The 26,412-nt window shown below is 34.4% G+C and overlaps 3 protein-coding genes across 5 annotated transcripts; 1 reads left to right on the top strand and 2 right to left on the bottom strand.

Annotated features, from left to right (window-relative positions):
* Positions 1-9,249: 9,249 nt before the first annotated feature.
* On the bottom strand, positions 9,250-12,446 carry LOC140891331 (uncharacterized protein At4g19900-like). Its single transcript, XM_073299778.1, has one exon. The coding sequence runs from the start codon at positions 12,131-12,133 to the stop codon at positions 10,790-10,792; it is 1,344 nt and encodes a 447-aa protein (XP_073155879.1). The 5' UTR covers positions 12,134-12,446; the 3' UTR covers positions 9,250-10,789.
* A 1,488-nt stretch (positions 12,447-13,934) lies between these two features.
* LOC140891298 (protein RTF1 homolog) lies at positions 13,935-17,695 on the bottom strand. 3 transcript variants are annotated; one of them, XM_073299728.1, is made up of 2 exons: positions 17,627-17,695; positions 13,935-16,019 (listed from the first exon to the last, which is right to left on the bottom strand). In XM_073299728.1, the coding sequence occupies exon 2, from the start codon at positions 15,987-15,989 to the stop codon at positions 14,130-14,132; it is 1,860 nt and encodes a 619-aa protein (XP_073155829.1). In that variant the 5' UTR covers positions 15,990-16,019; positions 17,627-17,695; the 3' UTR covers positions 13,935-14,129. The 3 variants fall into 3 exon arrangements, with proteins under 3 accessions (XP_073155829.1, XP_073155830.1, XP_073155831.1); XM_073299729.1 differs by lacking the exon at positions 17,627-17,695 and adding an exon at positions 17,317-17,600; XM_073299730.1 differs by lacking the exon at positions 17,627-17,695 and adding an exon at positions 16,366-16,524.
* A 5,330-nt stretch (positions 17,696-23,025) lies between these two features.
* LOC140886830 (clathrin light chain 1-like) lies at positions 23,026-25,920 on the top strand. The gene is made up of 3 exons (XM_073293704.1): positions 23,026-23,467; positions 25,051-25,204; positions 25,322-25,920. Exons 1-3 carry the CDS (start codon positions 23,028-23,030, stop codon positions 25,721-25,723), a joined length of 996 nt encoding a protein of 331 aa, XP_073149805.1. The 5' UTR covers positions 23,026-23,027; the 3' UTR covers positions 25,724-25,920.
* The last annotated feature ends 492 nt before the right edge of the window (positions 25,921-26,412 follow it).

Genomic DNA, 26,412 nt, shown 5'->3' with positions numbered 1-26,412 from the left:
GTATTGTATGTTACAAGATTTTTATTTTATTTGATACTCAGTTATGTTAATTGTTAAGTTTCTTATTAAATGTATTTTTAAGTATTTATACATATATATATGGGCATATATGTATTCTTTGTATTATTTATTTATTTTTAAGTATTTTTAAATGTTAAAAAAAAATTCTGGCAATTTATTATACCGAGTTGTTTCATTGTAATGCTAACACGTTGAGGAGTGGGAAGCAGGTGGATAATGAAGAGGGCAAATCTGAGATCAAGACGTCTGAAAAAGTTGCAGTTGACGAGAAGAAGGTCGAGGAGAAAGAGTCCGAACCTGAGCATAAACCGATGTACAAACCTCCTCTTCCATACCCCCAAAGGTTCAAGAAAAAGGCAGTGGACGAGCAGTTCTCAAAATTTTTGGAGATTTTCAAGAAGATACATATCAACATCCCTTTTGCTGATGCTTTGGCATAAATGCCAAATTATGCGAAGTTTATTAAAGAGGTGATGTCCAAGAAAAGGAGGCTGCAAGAGAATGAGGTGGTGAGCTTAACTGAAGAATGTAGTGCTGTGCTCCAAAAAAAGATGCCACAAAAGCTGAAGGATCCAGGGAGTTTTACTATTCCTTGCACTATTGGTTCTTCTTATTTTAATAATGCACTTTGTGATCTTGGAGCTAGCATTAATCTGATGCATTTGTCTTTTTTCAGGAACTTAGGACTTGGCGAGGTGAAGCCCACAATGATCGCATTGCAGCTAGCTGATAGATCTATCGCATATCCGCTTGGAATCATTGAAGATGTTTTGGTAAAAATAGATAAATTTATTTTTCCGGCGGATTTTGTTGTGCTAGATATGGAGGATGATGCAAATATGCCACTGATATTGGGGAGACCTTTCTTGGCCACTGTTGATGCCAAGATTGAGGTGAAGAATGGTGAGTTGTCGATGGGTGTGGACGACGAAAGAGTTATTTTTAACATATTCAAAAAATCAAGTAATCCACTCATCAATGAATTATGCATGATTGAGCGAGTTGTGAAGCTGGATGGTCATCCCAAACTTGTTCATGAGGTAGATTTAAAGAAGAATGATCCGAAGGTGCCAAAGAAGAAGAAGAAAACAAAGAAGAAATCAAAGTTTAAAAAGGTTGTTGAATATATTTGGAGGGTGAAAGCGAAAGGGAAGACCCTCAACAAAGCGGAACCGGGCTAGAATTGGAATACAGTCGGGCTATGGACTATAAACTAAGCGCTTCTTGGAAGGCAACCCAAGCTAGTTTTTATGCATTTTTTATTTTCTTTTAGTTGTTTTTGTTTTTATTTTTATCATGAGGAAACTAGACATTAATAATGATTTTGAATTGTGTAGGTGAAAAAGTATGGAGCTGAAAGAGTTTAGGAGCCACCCCTGATGAAGAGTTTTGAGTGATTAAGATGGTGCCGAGTACTGACGCTTGGTGCCTAAGGTATGTGTCCCGTGTTTTTAATGAATATTGTACATTGAGGACAATTCACAATTTAAGTTTGGGGGGATGTTTAAAAATTGTGAAAATTTGAAAAATTTTATGAGTTAGTTGGAGTTGAAGGCATGATGTTGTAATTGTGTTGGCCTATGATAAAAATAAATTTTTTTTCGCTGAAAAGTTCATGTTAGCTATATTTAATCTTGAGTTCTCATATTTATGCACGAATGCCATGATTTTAGATACTCCTAGCAATTAGAGAAAAATTATGTGGATTTGTGATGTGGATTAGAGGAATTGATTCTTAACTCTTGTGATTTTTGCTTGAAACTGAGATAGATTTTTATGAACACAGAAGTGATTTAGGCGTTTTTTTTACTTTCGAATCTATTGAGCTTTTTTTTAGCCATTCTATATTCATGAAAAATCCAAAACAAATTGAGTAGCTAAAAAGTTCAAAGAAAAGTAATGGCTGAGAAAGTAAGGTGAGGGGAGGCCTTGAAAAAAAAATGGATTGTAATTCTAGTCCAAATACAAGGCATAAAAATGGAGATGTATGGAGTAGAAGAAAGCCAAGACTAATGTCTCGCAATGCAAATAAAAAATTTTAGCTACTCATAATCCTGCATAAATTGAAAATATTCAATTCATTTTGCTTTGAATTCTGAGTCCTTGTTTACATTGATATACATATGGATGTTTATCTCCTGCCGATTATACTTGAGACTAATGTTAACCGAAAAATTCATGTTGATCTGTGTGAGTAAAAGTTGAACTTGGTTGAGAGTATTTTGAAACTTGAGGGCGGAGTTAATGATTTTATAAAGCTTACGGATTGCATGATTTTACCGAAAGTTAGGTGGGTAGAGGAGATTGGCAAATCACATACACGCGAGAACTCTTGAGAAAATTAGCCGACATGTGTATTGAATCTTGAAATGTAAAAATTCAGAGGTCGACTATATTGCTCATTATTGTTTTGCTCGGGGCTAGCAAAAGTCTAAGTTTGGGGGGATTTGATAAGTGCATTTTATGCACTTAATTTATATGTGATTTGACTTGGATTTTATGATGTATCGAGTGAATATTATGTGTATTTGTTGTAGTTTTTGTGAGTTGCAAGGATTTGAAGAAAAGTAGCAAGAAGAAGAGGAAAGCTGAATTACGGGACAGCAAACTTCAGAAAATTACTGGGAATGTTACAGACCTCCAAATCCGATCTCCAGTTCCAATTGAATATTAGGATGTTATAAAGTTGCTGTCAAAATTTCAGCTCGATCCGACGGCTAGAACTCGAGTTATGATTTTTAAAAACATGCTGCGTAGATGGTGAAATGAAAGAACAAGTAGCACCCCAGCTCCATATTCCTAGCGCTCCAGCGCCCGTAATTTCATGTCTTAAGTGCCCCAGCGCCTTCTTTTGAGCGCTCCAGCGCTAGACGTCCGTCATTGAAAAATAAAATACGAAACTTGAGCGCCCCAGTGCCGAATAATTAGTGCTCCAGCGCTGCTCAGTCTCCAAAAATATGGAAAGTCTTTAATCAAGTTTTAAAAGGGATTTTATGACTTATTCTGGATGATACGAGGGTTTAGAGAGTTTTCAGAGCATAGAGACGGCTATTGAGAGTTTTGAAGTGCACAAGAGCTCGAGAATTTGATACGAAGTCGGAAGACGGCGGCATCCGGCTACGGAAAAGCTTAATTTTACTTCGTTCTAGTTTTTCTTTAAACTCTATTTTCTAGTTTGATGGATTATTTGAAGAACAAGTTTTGTTTGATCTTTGAATTTGTTATGAACTAATTTCTTAGTCTAGAGGTAGACGGATCTTGACTGGAAACCATGATTGAGATATTTTGATTTATATATTTGAATTCTTCGCACAGTTTATTTGTGTTTTCCTGATTTTAATACTTTCAATTTACTGGCCATAGATTGAATGATAATTGATTTAGAATCTATCACTCAAGAGAGGAGATTTTGAATACGACATAGGAAAATACATCTTTGGTGTTTATACTGTTCGAGAGGCATATAACTCCATAGAAGAATTCTCGTGCCATTTATCGGATTTAATAGTTAAACTTAGATAGACATATTGAGTTTGCTATTGAATACGAATTTCTGCTTGACACTCGAGAGAGGTAGTAGAAAATAATAGAAATTCTTGGCTAATAAACTAGAAGATTTTATAATTGAACAATCATTAGAAATAAATTGTGGTGTACAGTCAAGTGAAGTCGAACATCTAGCATTCATCGCTTATTGAATTTTCATCTCGTGAACTCGTGGTTATTTATTTTTGTTTCTTGCAAATTTTAGTTTTATATAACTCAAATCATTCTCGTAGCTCTACATAGGATTAAGATTTTATTAGTTGCAAATATTTGATATAATATTATTTATTCATTCTCTGTGGGATCGACTTAGACTTAATTCCTATATTATAACTTGACATTGTGCGCTTGCGAGCGAAAAACATGCAACATCAAACACCCGCAAAATATAAATTTCCAACTTCGCGAGAGCGCCCGAGCGGTATAAATTGACGTCTCAGGCGCTGTAACTTCTGTTCTGGGATAATTCTTCGAAACAGGTGCGCCCGAGCTGCAGAAAATGACGGCTCGGGCGCGGCCCTGTTTTGTCCAGCGCGCGACATTTTTGAAAAATTCATAACTTAAGTTATAACCGACGGATCGGGCTGAAATTTTGACAGGAGCTTTAAAACATCTTGGACTTTAATTTGGATGGTGGAGATTTGATTTGAACCTTTCTGAAATTAAATTTGAATTTTTTTACCAAGGCTACTCCGTAATTCATTCTTCAAAAACCCATTTTCCTACAAAATTAACCCGGAGAGTGAAATGCATATATAAGCAATAAATAAAATAAAAAAACACATAAAAAATATGAAACCATATGAATGCATCCAAAATAGACATAAAATAATGCACACAAAATGCACTTATCAGTCATCAAGCAAAGATCTGTCATCTCAAATACCTCCTTCATCTCTTGCTTAAATTTCTCCACAAGACTTGTGTTATTCCATGTTATAAGCAGATCATCCACATACAGTGAAACAATGAGAAGGTCAGTACCATTATGCTTGACATACAAAGTTGATTCGGATAAGCTTTTTGCAAACCCCAAATTCAGCAGGTGATCATCAATTTTGCTATACCAAGCTCTTGGAGCTTGCTTCAATCCATAAAGAGCCTTCTTGAGAAGAAAAACTTTATCTTCTTCCCCTTTTTCACAAAGCCTTCTGGTTGTTCTACATAAATCTCCTCCTACAGAAAACCATTCAGAAACGCTAACTTGACATCTAACTGATACACTTTCCAATTCTTTTGTGCTGCAACAGCAAGCAAAAGTCTGATTGTGTCAAGTCTTGCTAATGGTGCGAACGTATCACAATAATCCACACCAAACACTTGAGCATACCCTTTAACCACGAGCCTAGCTTTATGCTTGTTGATTGAGCCATCAGCATTAAGCTTGGTTCTGTACACCCACTTAACTCCAATCACCTTCCTGTTTTGGGGTCGATCAACCAACTCCAAAGTGTTGTTTTTCACTATCATTGACAACTCCTCCTCCATTGCGAACTTCCAATGCTGATTCTTCTTTGCTGCTTCAAAATCTGCAGGTTCACAAACAGCTATGTTGCATCTTTGATAAATCTCAGATAATGGTCTAGTGCCTCTTACAGGAGCATCATCTACATCTTCATTCTGCCAGTCTTCATCTCTATTTTCTTCCGTGTTTGAAACAGGAAGTTTGAACCTCAGCTCTGCCTTGGTCTGATTTCTTTTTTCTGAATCATTCCAGCTCCACTCTTCGTCTTCTATGAAGAGCACATCTCTACTAACAATTAGCTTCCCAAGTTGAGGCTGATAAATTTTGTAGGCCTTAGAGGAAGAACTGTAGCCCACGAAGATGCCCGGTTCAGTCTTTTTGTCAAGTTTATCACGTTTGACCTGCAGAATGTGAGAAAAACACAGGCAACCGAACACTCTAAGAAACTTGAGTGAAGGTTTATAACCATACCATGCCTCAAATGGTGTTTTATCCTTTACTGCCTTTGTGGGAAGCCTGTTTTGAAGAAATACGGCTGTACTTGCTGCCTCTGTCCAAAAAATTTTTGGCAAATTCTTCTCATGCAACATACATCTTGACATCTCCATGATGAACCTATTTCTCCTCTCACTGACTCCATTTTGTTGAGGAGTGTAAGGAGCTGTTAGTTGATGCTCAATGTCTGCTTCTTCACAAAACTTGTTGAATTTTTCCTAAGTATACTCCTTCCCGTTATCAGACCTTAAAATTTGAATTTTGCAGCCACTTTCATTCTCAACTCTTGCTTTGAACTTCCAAAAAACTTGAGCTACTTCTAATTTAAACTTTAGGAAAAAAAATCCAGCACATTCTGGTGAAGTCATCAATAAAGGCAATGTAATAAAGACTACCTTTATGGGAAGGTGTTCTTTGAGGACCTGAAACATCCGTGTGAATCAATTGAAGCTTCCTCATTGCTCTGCCTGTCACCTATGAGAAAGGTTTCTTGTTCTGTTTTCCAAACTGACGCGCTTGACAACTTGAAATCTGATAATCAAGTTCTGGAAGATCATTTGCCATCATTTTGAACTTCATTTGCAGTAGCCCTTGATGATGGTAGTGCCCTAGCCTTTTGTGTCATACTTCTGTAATATTTTCTTTAATTGGGAAAGCAGTTTGCTCCTCCTCCAATGGATTTAAGGCAAAACTTTTCCCTTTCATTTTCACTTTGAAAATATCCTGATTCGCTGCATCTTTAATCAGGCAATATTTGTCTTCGAAAACAACCTTAAAGCCTCTTTCAATCAGTTGGCCAACACTTAACAAGTTTTGCTGAATTTCAGGGACAAAGAGGATGACCCTTTTTGTTGCATCTCGCATCAGGTCTCCTCCAATATTTGAAAAGAGGATGACCCTTTTTGTTGCAGTAATGGCACGGAGGATACTCCTTCACACCTGGTTTTCTACTTCCTGCCCTGGTTTCGCTCTTTGTTGCAGAGCTTTCTCCTTCTGTCTGGGGCTTCTTGAACTTTTGCTTCCTATTCTTGCCATTATCGTGATGCTTGGCTGCTAGGGCTCCTTCTTGTCTCATTGCACGCCTCTGCTCTTGTGCTTGCAAGGCACTCAAGAGCTCTGCCAGAGGGATATTGGACAAGTCCTTGGTATTCTCCAAGGTGGTAACAGTAGCCTCAAATTTTTCAGGCAATGTTACAAGGATTTTCTCCACAATCCTCGAGTTTGTCAGAGAAGATCCCAGCAATCTGACTCGGTTTGCTATGCTGAGAATTCTTTCAGGATACTCCTTGATTGTCTCAGTTTCCTTCATCTTTTCAGCTCAAAATCACGAACTAAATTTAGCACCTGCATCCCACGAATTCTCTCATCTCCTTCATACTCAGACTTGAGATAATCCCATATCTCCTTTGTTAACTCTAGAGACATAATTCGGGTGAAAATGGTGGCTGAAACTGCAGCAAACAAGCAGGCTTTTGCCTTAGATTTCTTTGTCTTCTTCTCCTTATGTGCTTTGATATGTGCCAAAGTGGGATTTGCTGGAAGTGCAGGAACTTCGTAGTCCTCTTCCATTGCTTTCCAAAGATCCAAAGCCTCCAAATGCGTCTCCATGCGGACTTCCCACATCTGGTAGTTTTTTCCATCAAACACCAGTGGAGAAATTGAGGTAAAACTTGCTTCAGCTTCCATGGTGTGTCAAAGTAACAAACAGGTCCCTTAAGAAAAGGGCTCTGATACCAATTGTTGATTTTTAACGTAAAATAAAATAAAAGTTACTTAAGCAAAGTATGAAGCAAGAACAGAATACTTCAATATCAGAAACATTACAATATTTAAAGCTTATAAAAATAACTAACCACTAACAACATCATCCTAAATTTGCTCCATGATTACAGAACATGAATAACCAACACAATAACTACTTTCTAAACAGGAACAAACTTTGACACAATCAATAAAAAAAACAAACGTGGACATGTTTCAGTCCTGAAGCATTTTTTTAACAAGAATGAATATGGAGAACTTGTCGTGACCCTGGTGAAGAATCATCACATATTTCAATTCGACAGTTTTTCGCTTGTAGATGTTCGATTCCCGTCGGCCCTGGAGTCATTCTTAAATAGCATGATCATCCAATTTCATAGATACCATTAGAAAGAAGTAAGCATATTAATTCTTCTTCTTGTGTTAGTAGTTTCATTATGATCCATGTTTAATTTATAAACTGAACTTTTGGTCTGATTTTGTTTTGGATTTAGCCCATAATTTGACAATGTCATGTTAGATCTAAAATAAAATATTCAAAATATCATATTTTAATATCTGCCATGTATGTATTTATGCATATATATAGGAAAAACTAAGGTTGGTATACCGAATTTAAAATATCGAACTATTAGGATATCATACCAAAAAAATTTTCATGTAGAGATATTTTTTCGGTATATAAATTTTTTTTTTCAAGTATCTATACTGTATTAATATTGATTTTTTTTATATAAAAATTTCAAAATTTCGACATCGATATTGGTATGATTTTTTTTTCATATCAATATTTTTTATATGGTATATTAAAAGCTCAACCTTAGGCAAAACAATCATCGTTTTAAAATTTTTTTATTTGATCACTGGAAAGTCAATTTTAAATATTTTTATATATTCAGTTATATTTTTATCCATATTTTTAGTTTTTAGTGTAAATATTATGTCACACATTTTGTTGTGTAGGTTGCGTTTACATAATGAGATGTGATTACATGTGATAAATCATACTAAGATTATTAAAATAATTTTGAAGGATGTGAAAATAACGATAGATAAACAATAACATGTTTACTATGAGTTATTTATTTTGGGATTAAAATAATGATTGAGAAACGAATTACAGTTTTACCTTCTACCTATGATAAATTATATTATGTTTACTTTTATATTCATAAAATTTGGATTGAGTTATTATTAAATATTTTAAATTATTATTGATTCGCATGTAAGATATTTTCATTTAACAAAATTATTAGATATAAAAATACGTAGTTTTCTTGTTATATAAAATTGATGAATTTTTCTTTTTTACAATCTTCACCTAATTGTCAATTTTTTTTTACAAAGTCTAAAAACCCCACAAGAACCAGACATCGTTCCCCCAAATTACCCATTTGTTTTTATAATAGGCAACTTAAAACCGTCAAAAAATTACAAATTCAACCCAACAATAATTAAAACCATAGAAAAGAAAATGAATCTAGGAAAAATACCTAAACCATGTAAAAATTATGAAGTATAAAACTTAAACAATCGTAGAAATCAAAGCCAAATCAAACAAAATAAAAGGAACAAACAACGAGACCTTCCAAGGCGATCTCACGGACTCAAACTCATGGATTTGGACATCATTGGAACTAAAATTAAATGAAATTTGTATTCCCTATCCATTTTACTGCAAGCCAATATTTAAACTTTATTTATTAATTTTTCTGTAAATGAAGTTTGCATATTAAAAACTATTCTTTAAGTTTGATTGGATCATTTAAAAATATGAAGAAAAAATCATCTCGTGTTCATTGGATCATTGACTATTACCAGGTTCTTCTTCAAAAATAACATTATCGGGGAGAAAATATCTCGAGTCATGGAATTTTCATATATCTATTTTTAATAAACTTTAACGGAATTAATGCAAAAGATTAAAAGCAAAGCGTAGACAAATACAATGATACTAATAATTATATGAAACAGAATATTTATTCTCCAATTACGTAAATAATTACATAGAATCATAAAATAAGATAGAACATTACAATAAACATTTTAAAATAAACCTTACGATACAAACAATTAATCGGCTACGACGACGTCTTCTCCTGGAGCAAAATGAATTATACTTCCAACGTAAGATAAGATTGCCTGCTCAAGAAATCTAAGATTGTAATATATAATCTCCCATGAAATAAATAAAATCACAAAGTACATAAAACACCGAATAATACATCTTTAATTTGTATTATTTGTACCATATCTAATTAAACTTACTGCTACTGTGACAGCTTTCTCAACACAATGCGTTATTCCACGGATGCCCTTTTATAGGCACAGACCATTGAACAATAATGGTTAATGATTACTCATGGTGTAGGATCGAATTTTTTCGGATAAGTGAGATATAAATTATGAGGATTCTTAAGTCATGGGAGGAGGCTTAGTTTTGGAATATCAATTAAAATATGTAGTTTGTTATACGAGTCACACGTTTTTTTTCAAGTCTCGGACGCTTAGTTTAAAATTTTGGTGTAGTGAATTTGAGAAGTTTGATATTACAAAACATGAACGGGAAAGTTGTTAAAAGAGATCACATGCATGAAAGAAACGAAAAATAAAAAATAAAAAAAAATAGAGAGACCACAAAATTAGGGAAAGGGACATATCAATTATCTTGAAGGCTGAGCTTGAGTATTAGTCGTGGTAGTTGCTTCTATTAAATGAAAGGTTTTATTTGATTCTCATTCTAAAATGATATATACTACTTTTTGAATTACCTCTCCCGAGCAGTGCTTATCCAAATTCCAAGGATCTTCATTTTTTGCATTCGGCACTGCCTGCAGGGGGCGGCATGGAACAAACCGTCTTTGCGGCCCTATTCGTTGCTCGAACGTTTGCTTAAAACAATCAGTCCATAGAGTGCAAAAAAAATGAAATCCTAGTTTTTCAGACACATTATCAAGTGTCAGAGGTATTCTCAGAACAGATCACCAGTTGTTGCCTTGCTACTATCCCATTCATAAAGAAGAGAATTTACAGAACGGACCGAGACCCAGTCATAGCAAAACTTTAGCCCGCACGAGAAAAATATTTCTTACATATCTCGAAGTGAAACATGATGTGATCATAGTATGTAGATCCAATGGTGGCTGGTTGGATCCCAGTATCTAAATCGGGGTGTAGTGTGAGTTCTTCAAGAAATTGTGTATGAAATATCAAATAGTTTTCAGATGAAACGTACTATCGAACTCTGTTTCTATTTGACTTTGGATTCAAAGAGAACTAGAGTTTATACATATCCCAAGACTTGTATGCAAGCTATTTGGATTCACAAATCATTTTGAGTGGAAAACAAGAACGACGAGTGTAGTTTCATCACATCACATGCGTGTGAGGAAACTATCTTTCCCCCTCGAATATCACATGACTATCCTACTGAATGGACTGAGTTGGTCCAAGATACAATTACACACTATCAAAACACGGATGCGGTTCCATTTACCGAACTCAAACTGATGTGGTCGTAGAAGAATTGCAGAATACACAAGAACTGATCATTATATGTTGGATAATGCTTCCCTTTTCAATCTTGAAGCCTCTGCTCTGCTTATTCCACAGATGAACCGTGAAACTCTGGCTGCGAATTTGCCTCAGCTTAGCAAGCAACCATTTCGAGTGACTCAAACCATTAGGCCCCTGAAACAAGCTCCCAATTTTACTCCAATCCACCGGATAAAACGCAATCGGCGGCATCACGGTGAAATTGTATCCCTGCCTCCCATTCACCCTCGAAACAACCCTTGAAACCAAATAAGGGCCGTTGTGTCCCCATTTATTCCCATCAAACGTGAGTGCGAATTCTTGGATGAACTTGAACAGCAATGGATGACCCTCGTCGAATATCAACACCGCATTATTCAACCTGCTCCATTTCCCAGTTTCGAGATCAATAGTCTGAGCCCCAATCATGTTTCTCAAATCCCCGAAACTTTTCAAAACTACAATATCCGTGTCTAAATAAATTCCACCAAATCTGTACAATAATCCCAACCTAAGCAAATTGGAGAGGTTCTGGCCCAGAGAAACCTCTCCAGGATTTACATTTCCTTGCATCAACTGGTTGTACCAGCCTTGAGCAGGAGTGTCATTGAACAAATAATTGAAATCAGGGGAAATTGCAGTCACTTTAAACCCTTGACCTGAAAAGGGTGCTAAGATTTGCTCCCCATTTCTTGAATCCAAGGAATCAGACACAATAATTAAGCAGCCATTTGGATGTGCTTTAAATAAACTCTCCATAGCAAACAACTCTCTGCCCCCAAATGACTCCAGTGAAGAAATCCAAGTCATGAAAAATCGAAACTTACAAGAGGAATTAGAAGAGCTGACATTAAAAAACTCAGTTACCCTTTGTTCGAAGTGTTTTGCTCCAACTTCAGAAGAACCGATAATCTTCACTGAACGCCCCATCCTATTCCTCCTATGAGGATGATACACTGTGGTTCCGTTCATAAACCCCACCAAGTTTTGATTTTTATGCAGAAGAGGCAAACGGGTTATAAATCTTTTTCCAGTATTTTGCTCTTTCACTGAATATTTCACAGAAGATGAAGGTTTTGGTGAAAGCGACTCAGAGAATAACTTTCCTGATATTATGGTAACTGGTCCCGGTGAGAAAATCCCCGGCTCAGGCGGAATTTTCGCCGGAAATGGGACGTGGGTGTAGAATATAGAGGCACCATTATAAGCTAAAAGGCAAAGAAAAAGAAGAGAAGCCAAAGCACAGAAAGACTTCTTGGCTCTTTGCCAATGGAAAAGGTAAAAAGACAGCATAACATTGATATTTCCCATAAATATCTCCGGAAGATACAGTATTATCTGTAGTTTTCATAGCTCAAGATTGAAATTTCCTACTCCGACACAGGCGAAGATGAAGAAATTGCAAGAAACCAGGCGGCAAAGGGGAGAGAAGTTGAGGTTGAAGTACATTTTTCACAGCTTTTTTCGAAGGGAAGGCGGTAAACAAGAGCACAAAAATTGAAATGGTTCTGGGTTTTCTTGAAAGAAGATAAATTTCAACGATGGAATTGAATGTCTTGTTTGTACTTTTTTTGTGATGGCTACGAGCAATAAGTGTGGAAGTATGAGCTGTCGGGAAGTGGCACTTGCCTCCCTCAACTCTCAAATGCTTTAACTAGAACTACAGTAGTACTCGCCTGATTTGTTTGCTACTTGTCTAAAAAGACAAAATGCATAGTATTCAACTTATTTTTATATTTTTTTCTACTTTTTTTTAAGTAAGATATTATATTATCATAATCAAATATCAATTTATACAATATCTTGAAACCAAAGTGCGGTAGCTCCATCTATCCACTCAAATTTGAAGACAATAACATAACTTTTCGGGCTAACTATGAGTCATTCTATTTGCGGACCTTCTCTTCTCGTGTTGTAAATTGTAATGAGATGAATGATTCATACTCAATCATTGCTTGTATTTTCGGAGCTAAAACTCCATGAGGTCCACGATCATCTTCAGGTTTCTTGATTGTCTTGATAGCTTGGGATGAATTTAAAAATATGTACACATTGAAAAACCCACAACGCAACAAAATATATATTTCTAAAATTTTATTAAAATCTCAAAAAGATTTTCATCTCGAATTTTTATCTAGCCTAAAATGCAGTTTCAGCCAAAATTCTTAACCGAAATCCAAAAACAAAACAAGAAGTCGACGGGATTATGAAGTATTTAGGAAAAAAAATAGAAGATCCATTCACCATTCTTTTAACAATATTTGGTTAATATTATTTAGAAGTTTACGATAATAATGTATTATGAGAAGTATTTATGAAAAGTAGAAAATGATTAAGTTGTTGTACAAATAATTACGATTTTATTTCAGAAATGAACATGGTATGAAACGTTAGTATTAAACGAGACTGGACAGTTTTTTAGACTAGTCTCACTCATTTTCACAAGCTGCCCAAAGTTAAGTAGAAAATTATTGAACTATAGCAACATTTTGTAAAGAAAGCGTGGGGAAAAGAAAGGAAAAGTAAAAGAGAAAGATTGGACCATTTCAATTAAAGAAAGGCATTGTGATCTAATATATTTGCTGCCTTTCAAAAAAAATTAAAGAAAGGCAGGAAAAAACAGAAAAGAAAGGTTACAAAATATAATTATTTGCTGGTACATGAGACATAGAATATTATATTAAAAAAGAGTGCACTAATGCACGTGCTTTAGCTTATATAATATGTACCGCAAAAATGTCGCCATCTCTGTGATTGAGAGCTTAGTAACATAAATCTCGTTGGATAATTTTGCCCCGAAACACATTCAATAATTTTAAAAATTGTCCCAGAAAAACTCAAAATACGGCTATTTTAAAAACTGTCCCAGAAAATAATCACGTGATATTTCAATAGCATCTGCGTAGTATATGGCACATATTGTGATTAAATTACAATTGCACTTCCCCATTTTAGATCAAAACCAAATTTCAAGAAATAGAGATCTATCCAAAATCTCAATTACCAATGTTGCTGGATCAAACTAAAACACAAGAACTACTGGCCCAAGGTAAAATTCAATAAGCCGATCTTCAGTAGTTCATTAGACAAGTAAACATAACAAACCCAGCAAAATAATTTAAAAAATGATGAAGTAGATAAACAGATCAACTTAGTTCATAGGTTTAATAACCACAAGAAGCATCAACAAGAGTATGTACTTAGGTTTAGGTAAATTTCCCACCCTATTGTATTAAAGAAAAAAGATGTAGTTCAGAAAGTTTCAAACTACCAAGTGCGTACATACAACAGACACCACAATCAGACCTCATAGCAACCCCCTTCGCCTTTTGTAGTCACTGACAGTCAATGTTAATGCATGCCTCCTCCCATCATTCTCTGGAACTTTACAACCAACAGTGGCTTCAATCCACTGTTTCCTCGCCATAAATCCACCTTGGGCTCCTTGAGGCCCACCAAACTTCTGAAGCACAGCCAATGATATCTCCAGGTTAAAATTATGTAGCATGTTTGATTCAGTACCTTGATCTACTGGAGCACTTGTATCCACCAACTTCCCTGCACCAGCTGCAGCTTCAAGGGCCGCTGCAGTAGCTACCATTCCAGCCTTGCTATCAGCTAAAGCAGCACTTTCATCAACCTTCATTCCATCTGCAGCTTCTCCTCCACTGGAATTTGCCACATAATAATTTCTTGATCGAGTCCACCTCCTAGAAAAAGGATCATATCCAGCCTCGCCAGCTTTTAAGCCTGTGTTCACTGGCTTCAGCTCGGATGCATTTTTGAAATTCTCAACCCTGTTCTTCCTGTTCATTTCTGCCAGCTTAAATGCCTTTGTATCTTTATCTTGGGCTTGCCGAGATGCATCTAATTCTCGCAGTCTTGCATTGATCTTCTCCACCTCTGCCCCATCATCCTTCTCTTTGGCCATTTCCAAATCCCTCCTCAGACGATCTTTCTCTGCTGCAACATTTAGTGGCCTCCATGTGGCTGATTTTTTCTCCTGCAACATCTGTTTCACAGTGGCAGCAGAGTAAACAAATGAGTTTGTTCTATTTATGGCCTGTTTCTTTTCCATGACCTCTTGTTTTGAAGGCATGTGCCCACCACTACGCTCTACCTCCCTAAGCCATTGATCGAATTCTGTCTTGGCAGGTGGAGAATCAGAAACCATCGCCATCTGCCACCTAGCAGCAGAGCTTTCGTTGCCCCAAACGACATTCAAGAATTTATGAGTGGTTTTGTTGTCGAGCTTATACTGTCGATCAGGGTCTGTTGCATCAACATTACGTACCATACAAAGCCTATAAATAGGACCAGTACGTGACTTCCCAATCCCCACTCGTACAAAACAGCCAACGATCAATTCATCAAAAAACGGTTCCATGAACCATTTTGCCAATTTTGACCTACGAATTGTAATGTCTTTGATGTCTTCATATGTTGGCAACTTGGACTCAGCGGACATCTTGTCGTCATCGCTATCAGCCATACCGCCGTCTCCAGTTGATTCTTCCTCATCACTCTGAGACTCACTTCCACTCCTGCTAGGGCTACTAAGGGTTGCCGCAGTAAAAGTTCTCCTCCTGACGGGTGAATATCTCCTTCCAGAGCTCCCCTTGGCAGCATCTCGTCTTCGCTGTACTAATTCATCAAGTGCACCGGCCCTTTCAGCTTTGGAGCGCATTCCACGAGTATGTGCATTAGAAGGGATTCCTTTTCTATCTTGGCTTTTCCTTTTCTTGAATTTTTCAGTCAAATCTCGATCACTTCTCTTTGTTGCACGAGCTTCTAATATCATCTCTCGCTCGAGCTCTGTGAGCTTTGAGAGCTTTTCTCTATCATCTTCGTCCTTGTACAGATCGCTCCCAACAGAATCATTGTCGCTGTCATGCTCAATATCAGAATCATCGTCTTCGTCACCTTCTTCTTGACTGCCACGATCATCCCTTTCTGTGGGATCCAACCTCTTCTTTAGAGGCACCTGTGAACCAGAAGGTTTTCTATTTGAGTAAGGGCGATCATCATCTGAATCATCATTCTTCGAAGCACTACCATCATCCGAATATGAACCCTTCCCCCTTCTTCTAGACCTGGGAGATGAATGGTGGCTCCTCTTGGTTGTCCTTCCAGCTGCTTCAAGAAGCAATTTCTCTAAGTCCGCCATTGACACTTCCCCCAAATTCTGAACAGAAAGCTGCATTAATAATAGCAATGCATAATCAGTTGCATCAATTATGTATCATGCGAAGATCCATGGATCGATTTAGATACAGAAGCACTTGGCTTTAGTTAACATTTAAGGGTACTATAAAAAGTAGAACAAATGTAAGTGCTTTTTTTAAATCTACGATTCTAAAGAAATGGTTGATTGTTATGTGTTTGGATGAAGCAGTTAAAGGAAATAGAAGTTGAAGCATAAGCCAAAACAAATTTTATAGCTGCTAGCTTTGTTAGAGCTTTTCCCCCTAAAAATGGCCCATCCAAGCATTATGTCTCAGCAAATGCGGATTTGTTTTAAAAAAGAAAGAAAACGCGTTTACCCAAAAGCTTCTGTATCAAATCGCACTCAAGATAATGTGCAACACAATCACCTAAATCATACAGAAAACATTTAAATAAGAAATATGGTTTTTAAGTGCATCTGCAGAGCATCCAGATCGTTCGAATCATTTATCTAATCAACCAGATATCAAAAGTTGGAGTATTATTTAACAAATAACGCATACTCATGATATCCTTGTCATTTATAAGGAAAAATATTGTTTTACAAAAAATAAAGAGAAATAAAATTGCTAATATCCATTTCCTGCGGCAGAAAAGGTAATCAAATGGTCCCCTGATTTAATTTCCCTTCCATTTCAACTATGCGCATAAAAGATAATATCCCACAGACCGATTGCAAGTTAATCGAAAATTTGAAAGCATTCCATTTAAAAAAGTGTTCCCAGACACACTCCATGCAAAAGGAAAAAAAAAAAACCCACCAAATCTATCAACCTAAAGCTAGAAGTTGTAATGCTCTTTCACAGCGCCTGTTATGGATAACACGGTAACGGTTTTTCAAGTTAAATCAAAGCCGCAACGCACAACTGTAACACATGTCAGCCAACAATGCAACTACTAGGCAGCAGTAGCCAGAAAAAAGTGTCAAATTTAGACAGACGTCGCAAATTAAAAACTATAGCAAAGATCTAATAATTTTCCGTTGCAATTCACAATTTCACACACTCAATTGTGAATTCAATTGGATTGCTTTCCAGACATACAAACTTCATTGTAGTGAAGAGCACTAACAAAAGAAAGCTCAGTCGCAATTATCCTAATCTTTATTCCCATCTCCCATAAGTCATCTGTAAACTACAGCAATTCTCCTACTTTATAGTCCAATTTACCAAAACAATTCACTTTAGCCTCGTCATAAAGGTTAATGATTTGTTTCAACGAGTAAAACTTAGGCTACAGAAACACCCAGATAAAGATTCAAATTTCACCTGAAAGAAAAAAGAGGAAGAATGCAATTGAACTCTTCTCGGCGAATTATAGAAAAATGAATTTCAGTCGACCCGAGTCTCAAAACTACTTTGCGATCAATTATTAAAAGAAAAAAAAGCAGTTAAAAATATCATAAGGGTAAACCAACAGTTGAATCACATCATATCAGTGTAAATCAACATCAATGTGTGCAAGCCCTAGGATCACAGCAAATGCTTCCTTCACGGACCCAAAAACATTCGATCTTCAGGGTCCAACAAAATTAAACATCAATTTATACGATGCTATGAATCAGGGAAAGGAGCTTACAATGTCTTTAGAAATGAGAAAAACTTAGCGAGCAACGGCACAAATCTCCCCGCGAACCCTTAATACATAGTGAAATAGAAGAAGCTGAGGCGCGTGTGCTTTCAAAAGTTTTTTAAAAAAACAAGTTCTTTTTTTCAACAACAACAATAATAATAATAATAATAATAATAATAATAATAATAATAATAATAATAATAATAATAATAATAATAATAATAATAATAATAATAATAATAATAATAATAAAGGCAATTTTTTTTAAGTTGAAGTTTATGTTTAGATAAATAAATAGAAAATATTTTTTAAAAGTGAGTAATAAAAATATTATTTAAAAATTTATAACTATGATATTTTAAAAAAGAATTTATTTTGGTATAATTAACTATTTTTCAAAACACTTCAAATTTATACAAACACATTTGAAACAATTAAAGCATTTTAGATTTTTTTTTTCTTCTGATTTTTTAAATCAAACACACTCTAAAAATCTGAGTGTGTAATAGCTCAACCGTGATATAGGTACTCATCTTTGGACTTGGGTTGAGCCTTGGCCGTGGAATATTTCTAAAAATCTTGCAATATTTATTTGAGTAAAAATAAAATAACTTAGGTAATGTTTGCAATCTTTAAAATAAGTCATTATGTTTTTTTTCACAAATTTATTAAAAAAAATTATATAATCATTTATTTTTAGAAGTTGCAAACACTACTTTAAAATGGTTTAATATTTGAAAATTTTTAGTGAATAATGTGTGTTTGTCTGTGCTGAACAATGTAAGTGTTTTACTGTTTTATGAGTTATGACAACGTTCATTCAATTCTTTCATATCATTCTTCTTTGTTGCTTGTTTATATATAATATATGTATGTGCGATTTCGGATTTCATATTAACTAATCATGAAAAAAAGTTTGTGGTTCGTCTCTCTGATAAACTTGAAAATAATCGTTGTTTATACGTATTTAAAGTAGATTTGCTGTGAATCGACGACGACGCTTTGTTTTCCATAATTTTTATTAATTTGTTTTGCACTTCCGTATTCGACGATGATTTTTATTTGTAATGAAAATGCAGGAATACAAAAAATAAAAAAATTTAAGTTTTATTGGATCAGGTGTTATTTAGTTATATATTGTATAAGAAACCGGCCTACGGACCCAAAATTATTAGATTTCCCTTTGCGCTAATAAGTTATTGTTATCATGTAGCTTCGTCGAAAAATCTATTGATTGTAAAATAGAGAACGTACAAAGCTTTCACATCGAACAAATAGCATGTCAAAGTAGTTCAAGAAAATTTTTAGAAGCATAAAACAAGTTGCAAGGCTCTGATCTTGACAATGTCTTAGACAAATTATGATGATATATTGTTTAATTTAAAAAAAAATCAAAAATCCAATCGAACGTATCAATGAACACCCATGTTGATCACACTAAATAAACCATTCAGTTACTATGATTATATATTTGCTTAATTTAATTTTAAGGATCGAAACACGTGATCCGAACATGTAGTTTTTTGTTTTTTGGAAAAAAAAAATATTTTTTTTAAATACAATCGGTTTCTGGCCAGATTAGCGGGAAAAGATGTTTTATTTTTGGGTAATGCTGCATATACATGGAATGTTACGCGTTGAATTACACATTACACTTAAAATCACGTGATTATCTTACATGAATTTTTGAAAGATTTTTTTCAAATAAAGTGTAAGGATAATCATTTAATTTTAAGTATAATGTATAATCCAACGTGTAATACTCCGTGTACATGTAGCATTGCCTTTTTTTTCCTCTAGATTGTTAGTTGTTCCCATATTTTTGTTTACATTGGACTGGATTAATTAAAGTATGAGAATTATAAATGTAAGTTTTGTTTGGCATCTTATTCATGAAAGAGTACTTATTAATTATATACATGACTTAATTCATTAAAAGTATAATAATTGTTGGGACATACATAGTTTTTATATTTACGAAATTGAATAATCAAAATCAGAATTAAATTACACGCACGCAACGAGCAGATCCAAAGGAGAAAAATGGACGAGTCTCGGAGCTAAATTGAATATGTTAACTAAGTTGACTTGACTTAAGTTCGACCGAAGAAATGAGGTAAACTGCATTCAGTTTAGGGATCTAAACTGAATCAGTTTCTCGGAGTCAAACTGTCTCAATGCCAAATCAAAGCTCAACGATTGCTAGACTAAATCATCCAAGAAACTGAATGATCAAGACTGAATCAACCTAAATCTTTTGGATAGACTATTCCGTACATAGCCGACAGCGCAGAAGCTAGAGCACACCGCCAAATATAAATACATATCAAGTGGTTCTTGAAAATACATCCGACTCCTTAGAAAAATACTCGCGCATATATTCAAATTATCAGAGATAAAATTGAACATCTTCAGTTTACCAAAGACGTTCAAGAATGAGGAACTCAAAGTTCAATTCAAAGAAGAAATCAAGAGCCAAAGAACACAAGCGAGCATATCAACATATCAGACCAGTAGGATAAAATTATGCTTAAGTGTTGAGTTGTAATACAAGCATGATAGTTGTATTTATCAGTTGAGGTACTACAAACCTCATTGTAACAAGAAGCAGTCAAGAGTTGAGTTCTTGAGTCTATAAATTCAGAGATAGACAATTGTGTGTAAGTCTTAGTCTTAGAGTGAGATGTTACAAACTTGTTGTAATAGTCGAAGTCTTATAGAGTGAACCCTTCTGAAGAAGAAGAATGAGTTGACGTAGGAGTAGTGAAATCTTCGAACATCTAGAAACAAACACTTGTGCACCTTACTTTCATTCGATCACTCTCAAGTCTCACCCACTCACAGTCACTACTCCGACACAACAATTTGATCACAATTTTAATATGTTAGTTGCCATCATTCCGCACATACTATTTATTTTTCAATTAACATCGACGCGCGAGAAGAAAATAGTTCATTGACCAACCTCAATTAAACTTAATCTTGAATATTAAGGGGTCAACTGCTACAATGACAATCAATTTACCAAACCGATCACTTGTCAAGTGACATCAAAGAATTTTACCCACCCTCAACCGATCATATCAATAATTGAATTAAAAATTTGAGTCGGAGAGTGTTATTTACACTCCAAAAAATATTAATCACACTCCATTTTAATTTTTTTTATTATATATTGACAATATTATCCTTTTTTATTGTTTAGTAAATTTTCAAATCATTCTAAAATTTAAGCACATACCTAATATAAACTAACTTCCTTATATAATTAATAAAAAAATAAATAAGAAATCAATTAATTTTAGAGAAAATCTTAAAACTAATCTTCAAAGTAGAAAAAAAATTATATAGTAAACGAGTTACAAATATAATTTATCATCGTATTAACTGAATTTATAGAATTTTTTAATTTTTTACACTATAGCAATAATATTAATAATTGAATGAATTATTAAATATTTATATAGTTATAAATTTTTTTATACATTTGTTTATATATATGACTCGATAATTTACTTATAAAAGTAATAGTATAATTTTTTTATAAAAATATAGTATATTCAAAAGGTAGAATATAATATTTATTCTTATTTTTTATAAATATGTCGTGAATTTGTAATGTTATTTTCAGTATAAATTATATAATATTGTGTAATCAATTGATTTGGAAACCAATAAAATAATATAATTAAAATTATAATAATTAGAATAATTTATTTCTATGTAATAAAATAAAGTAAATATTTCAATAACTAAAGGCAATTGAATTCTTTTTTTTTTGAAAAAAATAAAATAAAAAATATATTTCCGGAACTTCAATCTATTTTCTGGTCAAATTTTCAAATATTTAATGAATTGAAATAAGATAATATATAATCTTAAAATTAATAATGGAGATAATCATGATATAACCGAATCAAATTATATAATTTAGATAATAGTTAATATTTAATTTGATTTAACCAAAATTTTATAATATTTTGTAAAATTCAAGATAAAACATAAAATATATAAATATTTTTACACGTGTGTTAAAATTTTATTGTTTGATTATATCTAGAATAAAATATGAATGATTTAAAAATCATAGTTTTTATAATGAATGCAAAATATATGTTTGAAAGGTCAAACAAGATTTTATATGTATTTAGAAAGTCATAAATAAGGATAATTTTGTCAATTAATACAATAAAAATAAAATTTGAAGTGTGATTAACATTTTTTTGAAGCATAAATAACACTACCCATTTGAGTCATATGACTCATATGACACCTATATTGGCACACATGTCATTATTAATTTATTGCCATAGATATCCAAATCATATCAGACACGTGTCAGTCTCTAGAGGCTTTTGGGCTGTTCAAAATGAATAATGTTAGAGGTACAACCAATATATCGTACAACGATATTTACAACAATTATGTTGTGATATTTTGTTATTATCTCGTGAGATTTTGATATGATATCGTGAGATTTTACATTCAATGTATCGTGAAATTTGATAAATTAAAATTTTGTATTGACTTTTTTATTATGTAAAAATTATTGTATAAATTTAATTGTATATGTAGCATTTCTCAAAACATTCAAAATTTACAACTAATATCAAGGCTAATGTTAAGGACATTCACATTGCCCAACCAAGACTCAAACATTTGGGCCTCAGCCTATTTTGTGTTAAGAGCCTATGTTAACTTGGATACTCTGTTCATGGACCAGCCTAGTACGCAATTGACCTATTTTTTAAACCAACCCAATTATACATGTCAAAATTTATTTATAAATGCATTAATAAAACCCAAAAAAAAAAAAAAAAGAAAAGAAAAGAAGAGGAGATATGCATCTCATTCCAATTGAATTCAAAAACTTGTAACTTTATTGATTCTAAATTATTTTAGTCATATAGTCATATTATAAGAATTTTTAATATAAAGAAATTGTAAGTACTTATCGAATGAACCAACGACCATGAGTATAGTACAATTAACTTAAATTTAAAGGTTAGATCCAATAACCAACAAATTGAAATTAAATTATGTAGGTTGCAACTATCTTTACCAACACAAAAATTTTGTAAGATCCTTTCATAAATTATATAAGATATATTTCTAATATGATCCAAATCCATCAAATATTATTTGTCATTATATTTATAAAGATCTCATAACCATATTCGAAATAATTTATATGTTACTTGGTTTGGACGTTAATATAGAGTTATAGACACGTCAATTATTGTTCCCGATTCGATTGGTTAAACAATAAGTAATTATTATTTTTACTATAAAAAATTCGTGATTAACATAAAAAAGGTAATAATTATCGTCATAAATAGAAAAGAGGCGAAGCGTCAGTTAGCATTAACATATGTATGTATAAATATAAATAAATACGGATAATTATATGAAAGCATCTGCCCATCACTTCTCCTCACAAGAAACAAAGAAATTTCTAGAGAGAGAAATGGCATCGTTCGACGCGTTCAGCATGGACGGAGACGCGGCGGCGCGTCCTTTCGACGACGGCGGAGAAGATTACACAGCGTATGGCGATTCCTACACTGCCTTCTCAGCCGACACTCCACCATACTCAGCTGCCCCTTACACACCCAGTTACGGCGACGCCGAGGAGGTCACGGTGGATCACGTCAACAGCCCCGATCCGTTCGTTTCGAATCCCGAGCCGTTTGTGCAGTCCGGTCCAGTTCCGATCTCTAATGGCAACGGGAAATCGCCTTATGACTTGGGGCAAGACTCGGAGGGAATATTCAGCTCGGATGGTCCTGTGCTTCCACCTCCTAATCAGATGCAAGAAGAAGGACTAGCTCTTCGGGAGTGGCGGAGGTCATAATTTTTTACTTTGTTTCTGTCTACTTGGGTTGGATCTGGTTTTTTTTTTCTTTTAACTTGATTAGGGTATAATCGATGCTAAATCAGAAAAGGATAATTTATTTATTGTTCCAATAAGTCTGATGATTTATACGGTAAAGCCTGTGATGAGGTGAGGTTTTTCTTTCTCTTTCTTTCAATTGGTATTTATACATTTATCAGAAGTTGGTTGTGGATAAAATTTGAGTCTTGATCATGATTCCATATTTTTGCTGTGCGTGTGGTGTGTTTTTTTTGGGGCGTGGAAATCTTAATTTGTGCTCAGGTTGTCCCTGCCTAAGTTTTGGAAGGAGAAGTTTTGTTTTAGCTTTGAGCCTTTGATTACATATCTTTAGATTAGTATTACTATGTATTGATGCAGATCAAAAGTCCCTTTTTTGGAGTCCGATGTGCCAGAAACCATAGAAATAAATTTTCAAGATCCTCTTATTTTTGTAATTGTTTAATATGTAGGCAAGATTTGGTATTTAGTGCTAATTTTGCTTTTGATTACTTTTGCAAAATGTTTTCTTGTCAATTGATGAATTTTCTGATTTATTCGTGTAAAACTTACAACCTCAAGGAAACCAGTGCTTAGGCATGTATTGTCCTTTTATTATACCATTCAAGGTGTTGAGTGGTCTTTATTAACGTCATTTCACAGTGGAGGAAAATTTCAATTTCCATTGTGTTCTTTTCTTATTCGTGTAAGTCGAGGTTTTGTCGATTGATTTCTTCATTCGATCGTAATTCATCTACGATCTCTGATCGTCTAGAACTTTTCGGGATTTCGATGGAAACTGTCAAACATGTAGTTTAAATCCTATTGCAAGATGGGTTTTTGAAAGGCTGATTGAGGGGTATTCTATGAAGTTTAGCAAACTAGGATCCCTCAGGAATATTTAAACTGTTTTCTATATAAGTTATAAATCGGCCTGTTGGAATAGCCTTTGACTTGGATAGTCAACTCTGTTTCTTGAAGATCTAATCTATTTTCAAGGACTACGATTATATTGTTTCCACCACGGTCATTATCAGTTTCCTTCAAAACTCTAGATTGGTAATTATTTATAGGTTTAGTGATTACGAGTAGCATAGAATTAAGATAGATTATGGTTTGAATATCCCAAGTTGAACTTGACTAAAAAGACTAAACATGACAATTGACATGGATATATTTGGAATGGGTATATTCATTTGTCGGTCAGGACAATGGCTGGAGAGGAAAATCTCAAACAGTAGCTACTGATGGTTTGGCTATATTAATTGCAAAGTGCTTGTATGCCTAGTCAGAAGATTATGTGGAAATGATTTTTATGGTAAAGTAAGATGGATCGAAGTAATTAAAACCATTTGTTTTTAGAAGGGTTGATATGAATCGGAGATGGACTATATGTATACCTCAATGGGGTGGAATATAAATATGGGATTCATGTGGTCACTTTGGATTCCATATCCACCGTTCTTGTAGTGCATTATACATCTTTTCAGCAGTCTTGCTGAAAAGAAAGATCATGTGCCATTCCAAATTACAATATTCTTGCTGATTCTTTATACAGGCAAAATGCTATTCGACTTGGGGAGAAGGAAAAGAAGGAGAAGGAAATGAGAGACCAAATTTTAGAAGAAGCTGAGGAGTATAAAAAATCATTCTATGAGAAAAGGAAGCTTAATGTGGAGACCAACAAGAATATCAATAGGGAGAAAGAAAAGGTCCAGTTTTCAGTATTATCACCTTGATTTACTGTTGGTTTTTTTTCTTTTTGTTTATTTGCCTAAAAAATAGTAGATAATAAATGAATAATTTCCTGGGTATTCTATGTTAAACAGTTATACCTAGCCGGTCAGGAAAAATTCCACAAAGAGGCTGACAAACAGTATTGGAAAGCCATAGCTGAGCTCATACCTAATGAGGTTCCCAATATCGAGACGAGGGGTAAAAAGAAGGATCAAGACAAGAAACCATCGATCACGGTTGTTCAAGGGCCCAAGCCTGGAAAACCAACCGAGCTTTCAAGAATGCGAGGAATATTAGTGAAGCTTAAACACAATCCGCCGCCTCATATGCTGCCGCCTCCACCTCCCCCGCCTGCTCCTGCCAAGGATGGAAAAGATGGAAAAAATGCTAAAGACGCGAAAGAGCCAGGTTTACCTACAAAAGAACCTGTCTCAAATGGTGTTCCACATACAGCAGAACCTGCTGCACCAGCCAAAAAAAGTCCTGATAGCTAATTTTCTTCGAAGAATTTATAATATACTCTTTGCCGTCATGTTCTAAAATATTGTGACTTTACATTCGCGAATTTCCCTTTCTTTGTGCGTGCTGTCTGAATTTTTTGCCATTTTGATATGTATCCAGGAAAGTTTCATACCTTTTGTGCAGTAATTGTTTGCTGAACATATTAATATATATTAATGTTGTAATGATATTTTCGCGTTCTTACCCGATTGGAGAAGGCAGCTGGGAGATGTGATCCACATCCCCCATTACTTTTGTAGGGTAGCGGCCCTAATCCGAATCAGGTGTGTGACAACCATTATTGATTTTCATACAGCAGGATAGCCATATCAACCGATTGCTGGGAGAGCTTTCGAATCAATGGAGAAGTACAAAAGTCTCCGTTACTAGCCAACTCTTGATCTTTTTAACGAGCGACCACCTGAAGAAATCCGATTATGGGCACCAAAAATATCAAAATTGATGCATCAATTAGCCAGTATTTGTGAGTGATACGAAAATATGGAAGAAATGGAATAAATTTAATGAACCTGTGTGTCCCATACGACAGATGGGTTCCCTAGAGTTTAAACTTTAGATCCACTTTGTCGGCCTTTTTCTGCGCAATTAGTTGGGATTTCGGATGGTATATGAGGATATTATGTTAGATTTATATAGTTGTTTTCAAAACTGAATCGCAAAA

The sequence above is a fragment of the Henckelia pumila genome, chromosome 3 (assembly GCF_033568475.1).
Source record: "Henckelia pumila isolate YLH828 chromosome 3, ASM3356847v2, whole genome shotgun sequence".
In the NCBI taxonomy this organism is placed as follows: Eukaryota; Viridiplantae; Streptophyta; class Magnoliopsida; order Lamiales; family Gesneriaceae; genus Henckelia; species Henckelia pumila.
This window is presented reverse-complemented; position numbering and strand designations above follow the sequence as displayed.

Excerpts from the sequence above, each read along its gene's own strand:
- LOC140886830 (XM_073293704.1), top strand. The coding sequence starts at position 23,028 with ATGAAAGCATCTGCCCATCACTTCTCCTCACAAGAAACAAAGAAATTT. Across the intron at positions 23,468-25,050 it reads GCTCTTCGGGAGTGGCGGAG|GCAAAATGCTATTCGACTTG; the intron begins GTCATAATTTTT and ends TTCTTTATACAG. Across the intron at positions 25,205-25,321 it reads TCAATAGGGAGAAAGAAAAG|TTATACCTAGCCGGTCAGGA; the intron begins GTCCAGTTTTCA and ends TATGTTAAACAG.
- LOC140891298 (XM_073299728.1), bottom strand. The coding sequence starts at position 15,989 with ATGGCGGACTTAGAGAAATTGCTTCTTGAAGCAGCTGGAAGGACAACC.
- LOC140891331 (XM_073299778.1), bottom strand. The coding sequence starts at position 12,133 with ATGGGAAATATCAATGTTATGCTGTCTTTTTACCTTTTCCATTGGCAA.